Source organism: Ictalurus furcatus, chromosome 12 (assembly GCF_023375685.1).
Source record: "Ictalurus furcatus strain D&B chromosome 12, Billie_1.0, whole genome shotgun sequence".
Lineage (NCBI taxonomy): Eukaryota > Metazoa > Chordata > Actinopteri > Siluriformes > Ictaluridae > Ictalurus > Ictalurus furcatus.
The window spans coordinates 9,742,791-9,755,125 of NC_071266.1; the positions used below are offsets into that span (position 1 = coordinate 9,742,791).

Below are 12,335 nucleotides of genomic sequence, written 5' to 3' on the forward strand. Positions count from 1 at the left end.
TTTTCACGCGAATTTTTAGGAGAGTTTGACTTTTCGCTGTTTTAGCACATTGAAAAAAGTTTTTATGTGAATTGCATTTTGTGTAATTAATTTTTTACTTTTTTAAACATTTCCACATGATTCAAGCACAACAGTAATTTAACAATTATTTTACAATTCTATTTACCTCCCCCCCCGATTAATTTCCTTTTATGTGTAGGGGATGGGTGTCCTTTTAATTACATTTTTGCATGGTTGTTATTTTCACAAAATTCCTTTCTTACATATAGGACACTTTTCTTTCTTTTTTTTTTTTTTTTTTAAACACGTAATTAATTCTTCCCACACAGCTCCATCTGTAGGTACCGGAACAGCAACGACAATCCTTTTTTTAATCGCTATACATTGAAAACATTTGGGATCAAAAGATGAAGGAGATGATGGATTGGAATTCAGCTATCATTTTCTCATCTTTACATTTAGATATGTTAAAATTAGAACATGGCACCTTTTGTTTGAACCCACCCAATTAATTTGTTACAAGTGATCAAAAATATTGGAACACATGACACGTAGGTGTTTACTGCTACCCAGGTGTGCCCTGTTAAAATGATTGGTGAAAGAATTAATAGCTCTGAATGTCTACTCTTGGTTTGAGCCCTAGGTTTTGCCTGTGAAGACTGCATTTGTTGTTAAAAAGGATAAACCAACATAAAGACCAGAGAGCTGTCTCTGGAAGAAAAGCAAGCCCTTTTGAAACTGAGAAAAGAGCCGAGAGCTGTCAGAGCCATTGCCCAAACATTGGGCATAGCCAATACGTCAATCTCGAATGACCTGAAAAAGAAAGACACCACTAGTGTACTAACAACCAGACATGGAAACAGGTCAGTCAAGGAAACAACATCAGTTGATGACAAACATTGTGAGAGCTGTGAAGAAAAACCCAAGAACAACAATTAGTGACCTCATCAACAACCTCCACAGGGCAGGGGTGAAGGTTTGCCACCAAGCCACCATTTGAAGAAGACTTCAACAGCAGAAATATAGAGGCTATAGAAGATTCAAACCACTCATCAGCAGTAAGAATCAGAAGGAAAAGGTCTGCTCATGATCCAAAACATACAAGCTCATCATTCAGGTGTGGTGGAGGTAGTATCATGGCTTGGGCTTGCACGGCTGCTTCTGGGACAGGATCACTAATATTAATTAATGTAGCTCATGATGGTAGCAGCAGAATGAATTCAGAAGTTTACAGGAACAGTTTGTCACTTTACAGAGAAATGCATTCAGTCTAATCTGGAGGAACTTCATCATGCAGCAAGACAATGATCCAAAACACACTGCCAACTGAACAAAAGGAGGCGAAATCAGGGAGAAAGTGGAAGGTTTTAGACTGACCAAGTTAATCACCAAACCATAACCCAATTGAGCAGCATTTCACCTCGCGATGATGAGACTGAAGGGGGAAAACCCCCCTTAAAATAAACAACTGAAAGAGGCTGCAATAAAAGCATCACAAAAGAAAAATGCACCAGTTTGGTGATGCCACTGGGACACTGGTTCAATGCAGTTGAGAGATAAATATGAGGAAATGAAAGCTGACATTCTGATCCATCGTCTCATTCATCTTTTGATCTCAAACACAAATGTCTTCAATGTATAGCGAAAACAATAGAATTGGCCTTGCTGTTCCAATACTTTTTGAGGGGACTGTACAGGGACATTTCTTTTGGACGGTTCTGTCTAGGCAGCAGCAACAACAACAAAAAAGCACAAGACAAATGAAGTGGTCCAGTTTTATTGAGTTAACCCTTTACACTTATTCATTTCGACTGTAAATGTTATCCACAATAAATGACCGCAAAATGTTTAACTGAAATAAACATCTGTGGTATACGACCTAAACCATAGAACGCTTCTAATTCTGGTTTAATATTTAAATCACAAATAACTGAAATGTGAAAGGTCTGAAATCAACTTTCTGTATGATTCTTCCTGATGTCTTAATGCAGTTACATTTAGATTAATATTACAGTTAATAAAAGCAAGTTAAGAAAAACAACCTCTAATCAACAGAATTAATACGACAAAATTCCTACAGTTGTGTTTATTTTGTGAAGCTCCAGTGTACAAGATGGTGAAGTTAAACTGTGACAAAATATATATATGTATATCTCCTACATATTCACACATTCCAGTGTACAATATGCTGGACTGGCCTGTGACTTTATAAAATAATTTTCACAGTTTTTATAAAGACACAAAAGTGATTTCTATTGCCTTGTGTTTATACACACACCTTAAGCTATACAAAATGTGTTTTAAAGTCCTTTCAGGGGAATTAATTTTTGCGCTCCTTGAGCAGATCTCAAAGTGAAACTACCACCAAAATAATCTTCCCTATTTTACAAAAAGCCCAGGAAATCGTTAATTCACTCCGAGAGAGAGAGAGAGAGAGAGAGAGAGACACACACTTTTAGATACACACTTTCCTTTCGGTCTCCACCACCCTGCTGCTGTACAGAACAAAAGGTCAGAAAGCAGAAGAGCACCACACACACACACACACACACACACACACACACACACACACAGGGAACAGGAAGAGCAGGAGGTCAGAGGTGACACGCTAACATCTCACTGTACTCGAGTGGAATTTCTCAGAAACACTACTTCGTGTTGAAACTATTCGCAGATCAGCGTCTCCAACACAAACTTGTTCTCGAAATGGCGGATCTTGTGGCAGTTGAGCGCCTCGCGCTTCTGAATGCCTGTGAGAGAGAGAACGAGAGCATCACCACACTCCACTTTTATACTGACACCAAGTTACTCTGTTACTCTGACTAATATCTACATGATGATGGCAAAATATGTGTGCTAATGTGCATGGTGTGTGTATGCATGTGTTCTTGTGTGAAGATGAGTATACTTGTAGATCTGTAGTGTGTGTGTGTACCCACCTGGTATGGTGTCCCTGCGCTGTAGTTTGTAAGTGTCTTTATCTTTGCACAGCATGTAGATGGAGTAACCGAGCTGCTCCAAATCCTCCACCTTCTCCGTCACAACCATCTGCTCACGCACCATGTACGAGTGCGGCAGGTAGGTGCCGGCCTACACACACACACACATACACATTATTATTATTATTATTATTATTATTATTAATATATATATATATATATGGTTAACACAACAGCAGAAATCCAGAGTGTTATTTCTTCTTTCTTTTTCTTGACTTTCTTTGTCAGTTACCTTGATGTTGATGAGCAGATCGAGAAGATCTCTGGGTGGCATGACGACGGAGGTGTTCAGAGGGGTGATGTAACACTTATTCAGACTCAGATCCAGGTAAGCAGTCAGACGCTAGAGAGAGACACAACACAGAGTGGGGGGAGGGAGAGTGAGTAATGCATCACTGCGCGTGCTCTTCTGTGTGCTCTTATTTAATGTCTCATTATATAACCATGTGATTGAAAAGCCTCTAGCTTAGAGTGTGTATCCAGAGTGTGGTGCAGTCCCTACAGAGCCTGACACACACACACTGACACACACTTGCTGCATGATAATACTTTCGACTTAGCGATAAAAAGAGAGAAATGTTCAGTTTTTGTTAGAAAAGACTAAAAGGAGGTGTGTGTATGTGTATCCTCTAGCCTATGGCCCAAGCTGAGTGAGAATACAACCTATATACACACACCCTATTTGTGTGTGTGTGTGTGTGTGTGAGAGAGATATTACAAGGACGAAGTCGTGCACGATCTCGGCTGCGTTGCTGTCGCTGAACTCTGGCACGGGCACGCTGATCAGCTCCACCTGCTCGTTCTCTAGGATCCGGACTCGTTCATCGAGTCTCTTGAGAGGTGCGCCGTGCTCCTCGGCGTCGTCGTCGTCGGGGATCATGTAGCGCTCCTCGCTGTAGCTAACGCCGCAGAAATACACTCCCTCCTCCTGCGGAACAACAGCACCATCATGGTCGCGCTTGGCACTGACAGCACCCTGTGTGTGTGTAAACATCTCCTGCTTCTGATTAACTGTCCTCCTCCTCCTCATCATCATGAGCCAATAATCATTTACACAAGCTCTTCCGTCAAAACATTTCACATTTAAGACCCGTGTATGAATGCTGAAATACATCTACGTACTCCAAGAAAGCAAATGTTAAGACGGTGTGTGTGTTTTCTCTCACCTCCATGATGTAATGCTTGTACAGGTAAGCTCCACCGACCACCACCCCGGACAGCATAAAGGCCAGACCCAGGCACATGCACCAGCACCAGGCCCAAGACTGCTGCCTGACCCGCACGACCTCCTCCACATCCTACACACACAGAGTTAATACTGCTAATAAACATATCCAGTTTTGGGTTTTTGTCCACACACACATTTTCAAAGCTTATATTTTTTTTTCCCCCCCTAGAAGCTTCAATGAGCCAAAATGCTGTTTTTGTGTGGATGGGACCCAGCGACAGTGCTACTTTTTTTTTTTTAAACACATCCGTATAATTATATATATATATATATATATATATATATATATATATATATATATATATATATATATATATATATATATATATATGGTAGTGTTTATTTTGGTCATCAGCATAATCTCTGTTTCCACAGATTTTTGTAGGAACAGCTTTTATACAATTCAACTGCAAAAGAGCAAAAGGCATTAATGAATGAGCTGGCTGTTATTTGAATCCAAACCCACGAGCGTCGATCTGCTCTGGAACACGACCAGGACACAAACAGCGACAGCTAAACCAGATGGTTAGGAGAAAGCGCTTTACTGCTGACAGTCATAACAGAGGATACGGCCAGCGCTTCCTATTTTAGTCCCCCCCCCCGCGCTCTGACAATATAACGCCAACTGTGGACTAAAAGGCACTTCTATTCTCTTCTCTTCAGGGACAATAAGCACTCAGGGACTGTTTCCTCAATCCTTTGTTTTATTACACAGGATATAGACGTACTGTAAGTAAACCTGCACGATACAAAAGATTTACAAGAACCTCTACATGTTTTCTAAAGCGCTTTGAGCCGAGCTGGGAGATTTCCAAAAATTTTAAGGGATTTCCAAGAAAATTTACACATAAATGTGTGTGTGTGTGTGAGCGAGAAAGTGAATGCGAAAGTTTGCTTTTCGCATCCAGAAGATCTAGACGCTACATCAACACTGACGTATTCTGTAATGATACGTTTATGGAAGGAGTTTCCAGTGTCAGCACTTTGAGAAGGAGTTTGTGCTTTCTCGCTCACATGACAAGTTGCAGGAATTAAAAAAAAAAATTGTCATATTAACTTCAGGAGAGAAACAAAATTGAGGGGATGTGAGGGAACTGCTCCTATGATGCATCACAACTGTGCCACAGCATTAAATGTAACTATAAATGGATTTAAAAAAAAAAAGTGTTAACAAAAAATAGTTAGTGCTGACAAATTTATATACAGCACTCCAGAATTTTTCTTTTTTAATGTTTTTATGTATTTATTTTGCTCTAAAACAAAAAGACAAGCTGCTCCTTTAATCCTGCGTATCTGCTGAAGTGGCGTCAGAAGAACAACGCTGAGGTAATGCAGGTGTGTATACAGCTGAGAGTTGCTTTCTCCCACGACGATGGTGCAATCCTGCAGTGGAACACAGTCACACCTCCTGCTTTCCTTTCACCTAGTAACACCCGAGAGGTTCGAATTTCCCCTCTGAACGTTATACAAGTCTCCTGCCTCCGAGCTCTTGTATCCTCTGAACAACCTTCTGGATTCTCCCCGTTATAATATTCATTCCTAATATAAATAAGTAATTACGTACACACACACACACACACACACACACACACACACACACACCCCAAACCGTTTCCATTCGGATACAAAACTAACCATCGGATAACCGTGATCCAAAGTGGGGAGAAAAAAATGGACTTCAGCTGAGAGACAAATCCAATCTGAGCACACTATGTTGCGGAAAGGCTCCAAATAATCCATTAATCAATAAACGTCTCTAAACACGGTTTGATCAGAGCCTGTGATATTCCGGGTGACGTATTCTCGCTAATCTGAAACTCAAACACGGAAACAGGGGTATGAGTTTCACCCATTCACACACACACACAACCCTTGTCCTAACAGAGACGGTCTTTGTTGGAACGTGAGGTCTGGTATGAGGCTTTTTTTTTAAGACTCAACTAGGCTTTGATCAGCCGTGTGGCAGAAAAGAGAGACGTCTGGAACCTGATCAGACCACACACACTGTTCTGATGAGGAATTACTGACAGCATACCACAGTGAGACAATCCTTTTAACTAGAGATTTAACAATCTGATACTACTGTAGTGGGGCTGTAGTGACATCAATTGTTTGGAAATGTTGTGAAACGGTTGTCCAAAGAATCTTTCGAAAAGATATAAAGATATATTAAAAAAACCCAAGCATTTTGCTTGTATAGGGAAATAATCGATGACCGGATGGTGTGATGTGACCTGACACAAAGTGATAATTTTACAACAACGCTGCTTCATTTTCTATAACAGCAGCTCTGTAGTTCCAGCTATAATTGAACAAACTGTTGCGAAAATAGGGGAAAACGTTTATCTAAAAAAAATTAAAAAGAAGACAGAAGGAGTCTCCACTGTTAGGATTCTGTAACACTAAGCTTTGCACCAGGACAGAGTGGTTTCTTGTAACATGATGAGCTGCATTGTTTTTAAAGTGAGAGAGAGAGAGGGGCTGGTGACGAAACGAGTATTTATTGCTGCTATAACGCATGTGGTGATAGGACGCTCCACAAAAAGAAAACGTAACTAGAAATGGACAAAAAGTATGTTCCTTAACACATGACAAAATGCCCATTGTTGACAAAGTGCTGTGGTATAAGAGCAATAAAACACTTCAAAACAGTAATGCTCAGGTTTGCGTCAGGCCCCGTTCACACCACGGCTCTGTTGATTATTTTCCTTATTGCTTTATTCTTTACTTCAACACCTTGAGATCCGTCAGAATTCTGATGGATGAAAAGAGCAGAGCTGCAGTGAGATCCTCTCTCTGTATAATTAATCTCTCACAGCCTTTTCTCTCTCCACCCCCCCTTCCCTCGCAGCTTGCCCACATCACACTGACTCATCACGATCAGACGGTCTGATCTGATCTGCTCTGATTTGTGTGCAGCAGCTTCACACTCAGCTGAAACACAAGGCTGGAGTCTGGCGCCTGGAGGGAAAACCGGAAGTGCTCACTCAAACACTGCGGTTTGTGCCTCCTGTGCGGTTCTGCAATACAAAACACGACTCTGGAGGACGCAGAGCAAGCAAATAATTACCCAAATACACGTGTAATCATTTACTAAAGCATAACATTTAACAATTATGCAGACATGTGCATTGTGAATCTTCCTAACCGGCCATGTCGCCTAGCTCCCGTTTTTTTTAATCAGGTCAGCCATTTTCTTTCTTCACAGCCTGCTCTCTCTCCTTTTTTTGTAAGGCTGAAACTGAAAATACTCTACAAACACCCTTTTATTGCGCCTTTAAAATATTTCCAACAACAACAATAATAATAATAATAATAATAAAACATTTAGCATAATAGCTAGCGATTTTTTCTTCCTCTTCAGATGACTACACCGTTTAACGTTTGGTTCGTTAATACTCACCTATGCAGCAATAAATAAATAAACAAACATTCTTCTTCAATTTAAATGCTTGTTTTTGGCTTTAAAATACGGGTTAACGGTTCATGTAATTAGTTATAATAATGAGTTACAATGTGTTATTACTACGTGTTACGTAAAAATAAATAAATAAAGTCTTCATGGCCTTTGTAAACTTAACTCACCCCTTCCTGTGGGATTAGAGCCTCGTCTTTTTCTCCTTTCTTCAGCTCTTTTTGCGCCAACGCCGAGTTAAATGTTACTTTAACCATGCTTGAACCTGGTTTAAATAAGCAAAACCTGAAAGGAAAAACGTCTCCACCGAGTAAACTTGATTGTCTGGCTGTAAACTCCGAGTGAAGACCGATGTTTGTGTGCTTCCACTTAACTGTGGCGCATTTAGGAAAATCCACTTTCACTTTGGAGCTGCGGCCACCAGGCGGCGCAAAACAACAAAACAAACCACAAATTAAACTGGATTCTTTCTTTCTTCCTTTTTTTCTTTATTTAATTTACTTTAAAGTAAAACTCCAGTCTAAAATTCTAATTCTGATTCCAATTCTAATTCTATTCTATTCTTTTTATGGAAAAGTATTTGTGATGTGTTGAGTGATTTTGGTGTTAATTTGTTGTTTAGTGCTGTATTGTTGCTGTTCCTGTGAGAAGTTAGGGGTTGTGTGCCACAGGGTGACAGGCTAGCATGCTGCTCAACAACGCTATTTAACAGGAGAATACATTTCTACATTTCCCCCCATTGTCCCTTCTCTATCACGGCCCCCTAATAATATCCATCCCTTGGCTACATCACTCTCCTCTCCTCTCCACTAATAGCTGGTGTGTGGTGGGCGTTCTGGAGCACTATGGCTGCCGTCGCATCATCCAAGTGGATGCTACACACTGGTGGTGGTTGGGGAGATATTCCCCCCTTACAGTGTAAAGCGCTTTGAGTGCCTAGAAAAGCGCTATATAAAATGCAACTGTAACTACATTTCTAAAGCCTTTTTTCTCACCATTTTCCAGTGACATCGTTTTAATAAGAAATTCAGCATACAGGGTGTCCCAACCCTACTGAACCCCCCCCCCCAATAGAAACCATTAGAAATTCTAATGGTTTCCACTACAAATACAATCCCAATTCCAAAAAGGCTGGGATGCTGTGTAAAATGTAAATAAATGTAAATAAAAACAGAATACAATGATTTGCAAATCTCATAAACCCATGTGTTATTCACAGTAGAACATAGAAAACACATCAAATGTTTAAACTGAGTAAATGTACCATTTTTTTTTAGCAAAAATGTCTTCATTCATACTTATATATATATATATATATATATATATATATATATATACTGTATATTCAGAATAGCCTTTAAAAATGTCTCAAAAGAAGAACGCATTGAAAGCATTCTCATGGCTTGATTTGGAAGCTGTTGCAAGGTTGACCTGGACTCAAACAGGAAACATGGCAAGCACATAACACAAGACACTGTTGCTAAACTTATTAGCAGTGGTGGCTCAACAGATCGTATTACTCTGTATTACTGATCAGAAAGTCAGGAGTTCAAGCCCCAGCACTGTCAAGTTACCACTGCTTGGTCCTTGAACAAGGCCCTTAACCCTCTCTGCTCCAGGGGGACCCTGTGATCTGACCCCAGCTTCCTTATAAGCTGGGATATGTGAAGAAAAGTATTTCACTGTGCTGTAATGTATATGTAACAAATAAAAGAGTCTTATATAAGTGCTGCGGACCAATCGAGAAGTGGATATCCACAATTATCCACTGATGAAGGCACAAGAGTCGTGGTGCTGGTAAACATAGTGCCCTATGCTGCATCGCTCTCTTTAGGTAGAGATTTAGTGAGGGCTAATACTACATTCGACTTACCACTTAAGTGTTCATTCGCAGGTCGGAATTATGGCTTTTTTTTTTTTTTTTACCTCAGTTGGGGAAAAACATGGATGTCTCTATGTTAGAAACAAGCAAGCCATCTAACTAATGAGTGAGTATATTTTCCTTCTCCAAAAAGTGAATATGTCTGTATGTTGATTGATCTAAAGGAAATAATTGGGTTTACATAACTTATATAAAGGTAAAACATGCTAGTTTGTTTATTTCTGGTGCTGTGTGTAGCCATGGTGAATTGATGTCACTCCATAAACTGGTATGGAAATTGAGAAGACTACACCAAGATTTCAAGTTGGACGGGGGGGGCGGGGGGGGGGGGTGTTGAACAGTATTGCGAGTAATACAGGAAACCGTTACCCAAAGTGAAAACAGACCAACATGTTGATGAAAGAAGTTTAAATTAAAAAGTTCCGCTCACTATAAAATAAATCCTGGATGCCACTGAAGATAATGTTTTAATTATAAAGATTAACATGCAAGAGATTCAGGGTGGATTTTCCTGTAATATGCCCCATAAGGTAATTTTAAACCTTTAAATCATCCCCATCACTTTCACTGTTACTGTACAACAATATGTTTGCATACTGAAACATGATTGGTTGTTATATTTTATGATGCAATAACATTCGCCCATCATCTGTTCAGTTCTTAGCTTTTTAAAGAGATTTTCAGCTCAACCCTGTTTCTTAAAAACTGAATTTTCAAAAAGGTTATTTTCTTCCTTTGACTTGTGCGCACACTTACATTAATTTCCTTTAAAGGCTTTAAAACCACACTTTCAAAATGTTTAGGTGAATTTAACCTCTCCAAATGCATGGATCTGCTTCATACTAAAGTAAATCCTGTAAGTGTAAATCTAAGATATGAATCAGTCATACTACCATGGGTAATAAGTATACTGCTATAAATACAGGGGACACTCCAAAAAAAACGATGTCTCTGTAGTTGGACTAAACTGGAAATATGTTTAATATTACTTACACATTAAATGCTATGCTATTGCTGTAGCTTGAAGCCATATTTGCGGTGCTCATTTCATGTCAATTCTAAGGTTAGGGCAACTGGATGGAGACTTTATTCTGAGGGCCTTCACTTAGGAAAGTATTCCTTGATCGCATTCAGTCTTCTTGAATGGCTGGAAACCCTGCTGTCTCACATTGGCCAGTGGTAGGAAAAGCTGCTCCTCAGGGGGAAAGTCATCCCAGGCTCTCCATGACCAACCTGAACACACGTGACACGAAATAGAATTATTGGTCAAATATGGTTTATGTAACATACAGTAGCTATTGCAACAAGCATATCAGCTGCTGACAGAATTCACTAATTGAGTTTTGAGAAAACAGGTTTCCCATTTTTTTTTTTTACCCCTCAGTACAAGGTAATGTGTTAAATTCTTGTCTATGTTAATCTGACATATATTACAGAAACACTAACAGGCCCTGATGTTCAAACATGTTTACCTTCATTTTTCTCGGGCTCCATATTTACTGGCTCGGATGTTATGAAGTCCTTGTCCACTTCTCCTTGCATGAAGAGTGTAATGTAGTGATAGTTTTCTTCAAGCTTGATGGAGTTCACTACGAAGACAAACCGGAGGTTCTTTAACTGAATGCCGGCCTCCTCCATCACCTCTCTCTGTGCGCACTCCTCCCATGTCTCGCTGCAGGAAATGTAATTTTTTAAAAAAAATAAGAAATAAAGGAATATCTGTGAGTTGGCCAGTGGGGTTTAGGTGGTCCACTGTGTATATAATGTGCATAACTATGTTATAACACTTGCTATTGGGTTAAAATGGCTAAACACCACGTAGTAAATTCATACATTCTTTGTAATATGTAGATTAATGTGTATAAACCTGGGTATTAATACAACTGGTACTTTTTTGTGATTATTATTTAAAACAGTGAAATATCTTTGAATTTGATCATTATTAATCTAGAAACACTTTTAAATATTACAAACTGCACCTTTAAAATACAGAAATGAATGTAATGCCACATTAAGCATCTAATCCATGCTTTACCCCTGTTTTTGTACTCTAAACAATTAAAGGTGCTGTGTGTAATTTCTCTCCTGTGATGTAATACAAACATTGACAAGTCTTATACCCATAGAGATATTTTTGTTTTGGGGACAAGAATGATGAGTCAAAAAAAAAAAAAAAACAGGGGAGAACTGAGCAGCTCTGTATACAAGAGACCTGAAAATAAAGAACCACATATGCAGAAATATATTGTGAATCAAGTTCAAGTGTTCTAAGGTATCTCCGACAGTGTTTATTATACGTCTAGAAACGCTTTCAAAGTTTACATATTGCACCTTTAAAATACAGAGCCCCTTTAGACCACTCACCCGAATTCAACGTGACCTCCAGGTAACTGCCACTTCTCTTTCCCAACCAAACTCTTTCTCTTTCCTAGAAGCACACATCCTGGGTGGGAGGAATCAGTGACGATCACTCCGAGACCCACTCCTGGCCGCTTTGGGGTGTGATTCTGAGCAACTCCTGCCATCTTAGCCAAGCTGTGGACTAATGTGATTAGTACTCACTCCTTCCTGTATATGTCTATGTATTGAGAAACATACTTACTGATGTCTTCCTGTGCCTGTGAATCTTCTGACTAATAACATGCTAATTAACAGGTGAAATTAGATCATTCTAGCAGCAGAAATACAATCTGAATACTTGAGAACATCTATAATATACATTTTCTTAAACTGTGGTACATTTTGTCCTAAAACCCAGGCGCCGTGTTTGGCCTGAGGATGAATGAAAGCCCTTATTCACGCCATTTTCAC

At 39.5% G+C, this 12,335-nt stretch overlaps 2 protein-coding genes across 3 annotated transcripts; both read right to left on the reverse strand.

Annotated features, from left to right (window-relative positions):
* Nucleotides 1–1,761: 1,761 nt before the first annotated feature.
* itm2ba (integral membrane protein 2Ba) lies at nucleotides 1,762–8,118 on the reverse strand. 2 transcript variants are annotated; one of them, XM_053637529.1, is made up of 6 exons: nucleotides 7,813–8,118; nucleotides 4,166–4,297; nucleotides 3,718–3,975; nucleotides 3,232–3,342; nucleotides 2,940–3,090; nucleotides 1,762–2,750 (listed from the first exon to the last, which is right to left on the reverse strand). In XM_053637529.1, exons 1-6 carry the CDS (start codon nucleotides 7,897–7,899, stop codon nucleotides 2,665–2,667), a joined length of 825 nt encoding a protein of 274 aa, XP_053493504.1. In that variant the 5' UTR covers nucleotides 7,900–8,118; the 3' UTR covers nucleotides 1,762–2,664. The 2 variants fall into 2 exon arrangements, with proteins under 2 accessions (XP_053493504.1, XP_053493505.1); XM_053637530.1 differs by having other exon boundaries at nucleotides 3,718–3,927; nucleotides 7,813–8,114.
* A 1,776-nt stretch (nucleotides 8,119–9,894) lies between these two features.
* Nucleotides 9,895–12,293, reverse strand: nudt15 (nudix (nucleoside diphosphate linked moiety X)-type motif 15). The gene is made up of 4 exons (XM_053638306.1): nucleotides 12,127–12,293; nucleotides 11,889–12,059; nucleotides 10,997–11,196; nucleotides 9,895–10,757 (listed from the first exon to the last, which is right to left on the reverse strand). Exons 1-4 carry the CDS (start codon nucleotides 12,165–12,167, stop codon nucleotides 10,630–10,632), a joined length of 540 nt encoding a protein of 179 aa, XP_053494281.1. The 5' UTR covers nucleotides 12,168–12,293; the 3' UTR covers nucleotides 9,895–10,629.
* Between the last annotated feature and the right edge of the window lie 42 nt (nucleotides 12,294–12,335).

Bases quoted from the DNA above. Each gene is read 5' to 3' on its own strand.
- itm2ba (XM_053637529.1), bottom strand. From the start codon at position 7,899: ATGGTTAAAGTAACATTTAACTCGGCGTTGGCGCAAAAAGAGCTGAAG. The intron at 3,091-3,231 runs GTAACTGACAAA...GTGTGTGTGTAG, and splicing joins ATCTGCTCATCAACATCAAG to GCCGGCACCTACCTGCCGCA. The intron at 2,751-2,939 runs GTGGGTACACAC...TCTCTCTCACAG, and splicing joins GCGCAGGGACACCATACCAG to GCATTCAGAAGCGCGAGGCG.
- nudt15 (XM_053638306.1), bottom strand. From the start codon at position 12,167: ATGTTATTAGTCAGAAGATTCACAGGCACAGGAAGACATCA. The intron at 12,060-12,126 runs GTAAGTATGTTT...ATTAGTCCACAG, and splicing joins ACAGGCACAGGAAGACATCA to CTTGGCTAAGATGGCAGGAG. The intron at 10,758-10,996 runs GTAAACATGTTT...ACGTGTGTTCAG, and splicing joins GGAGCCCGAGAAAAATGAAG to GTTGGTCATGGAGAGCCTGG.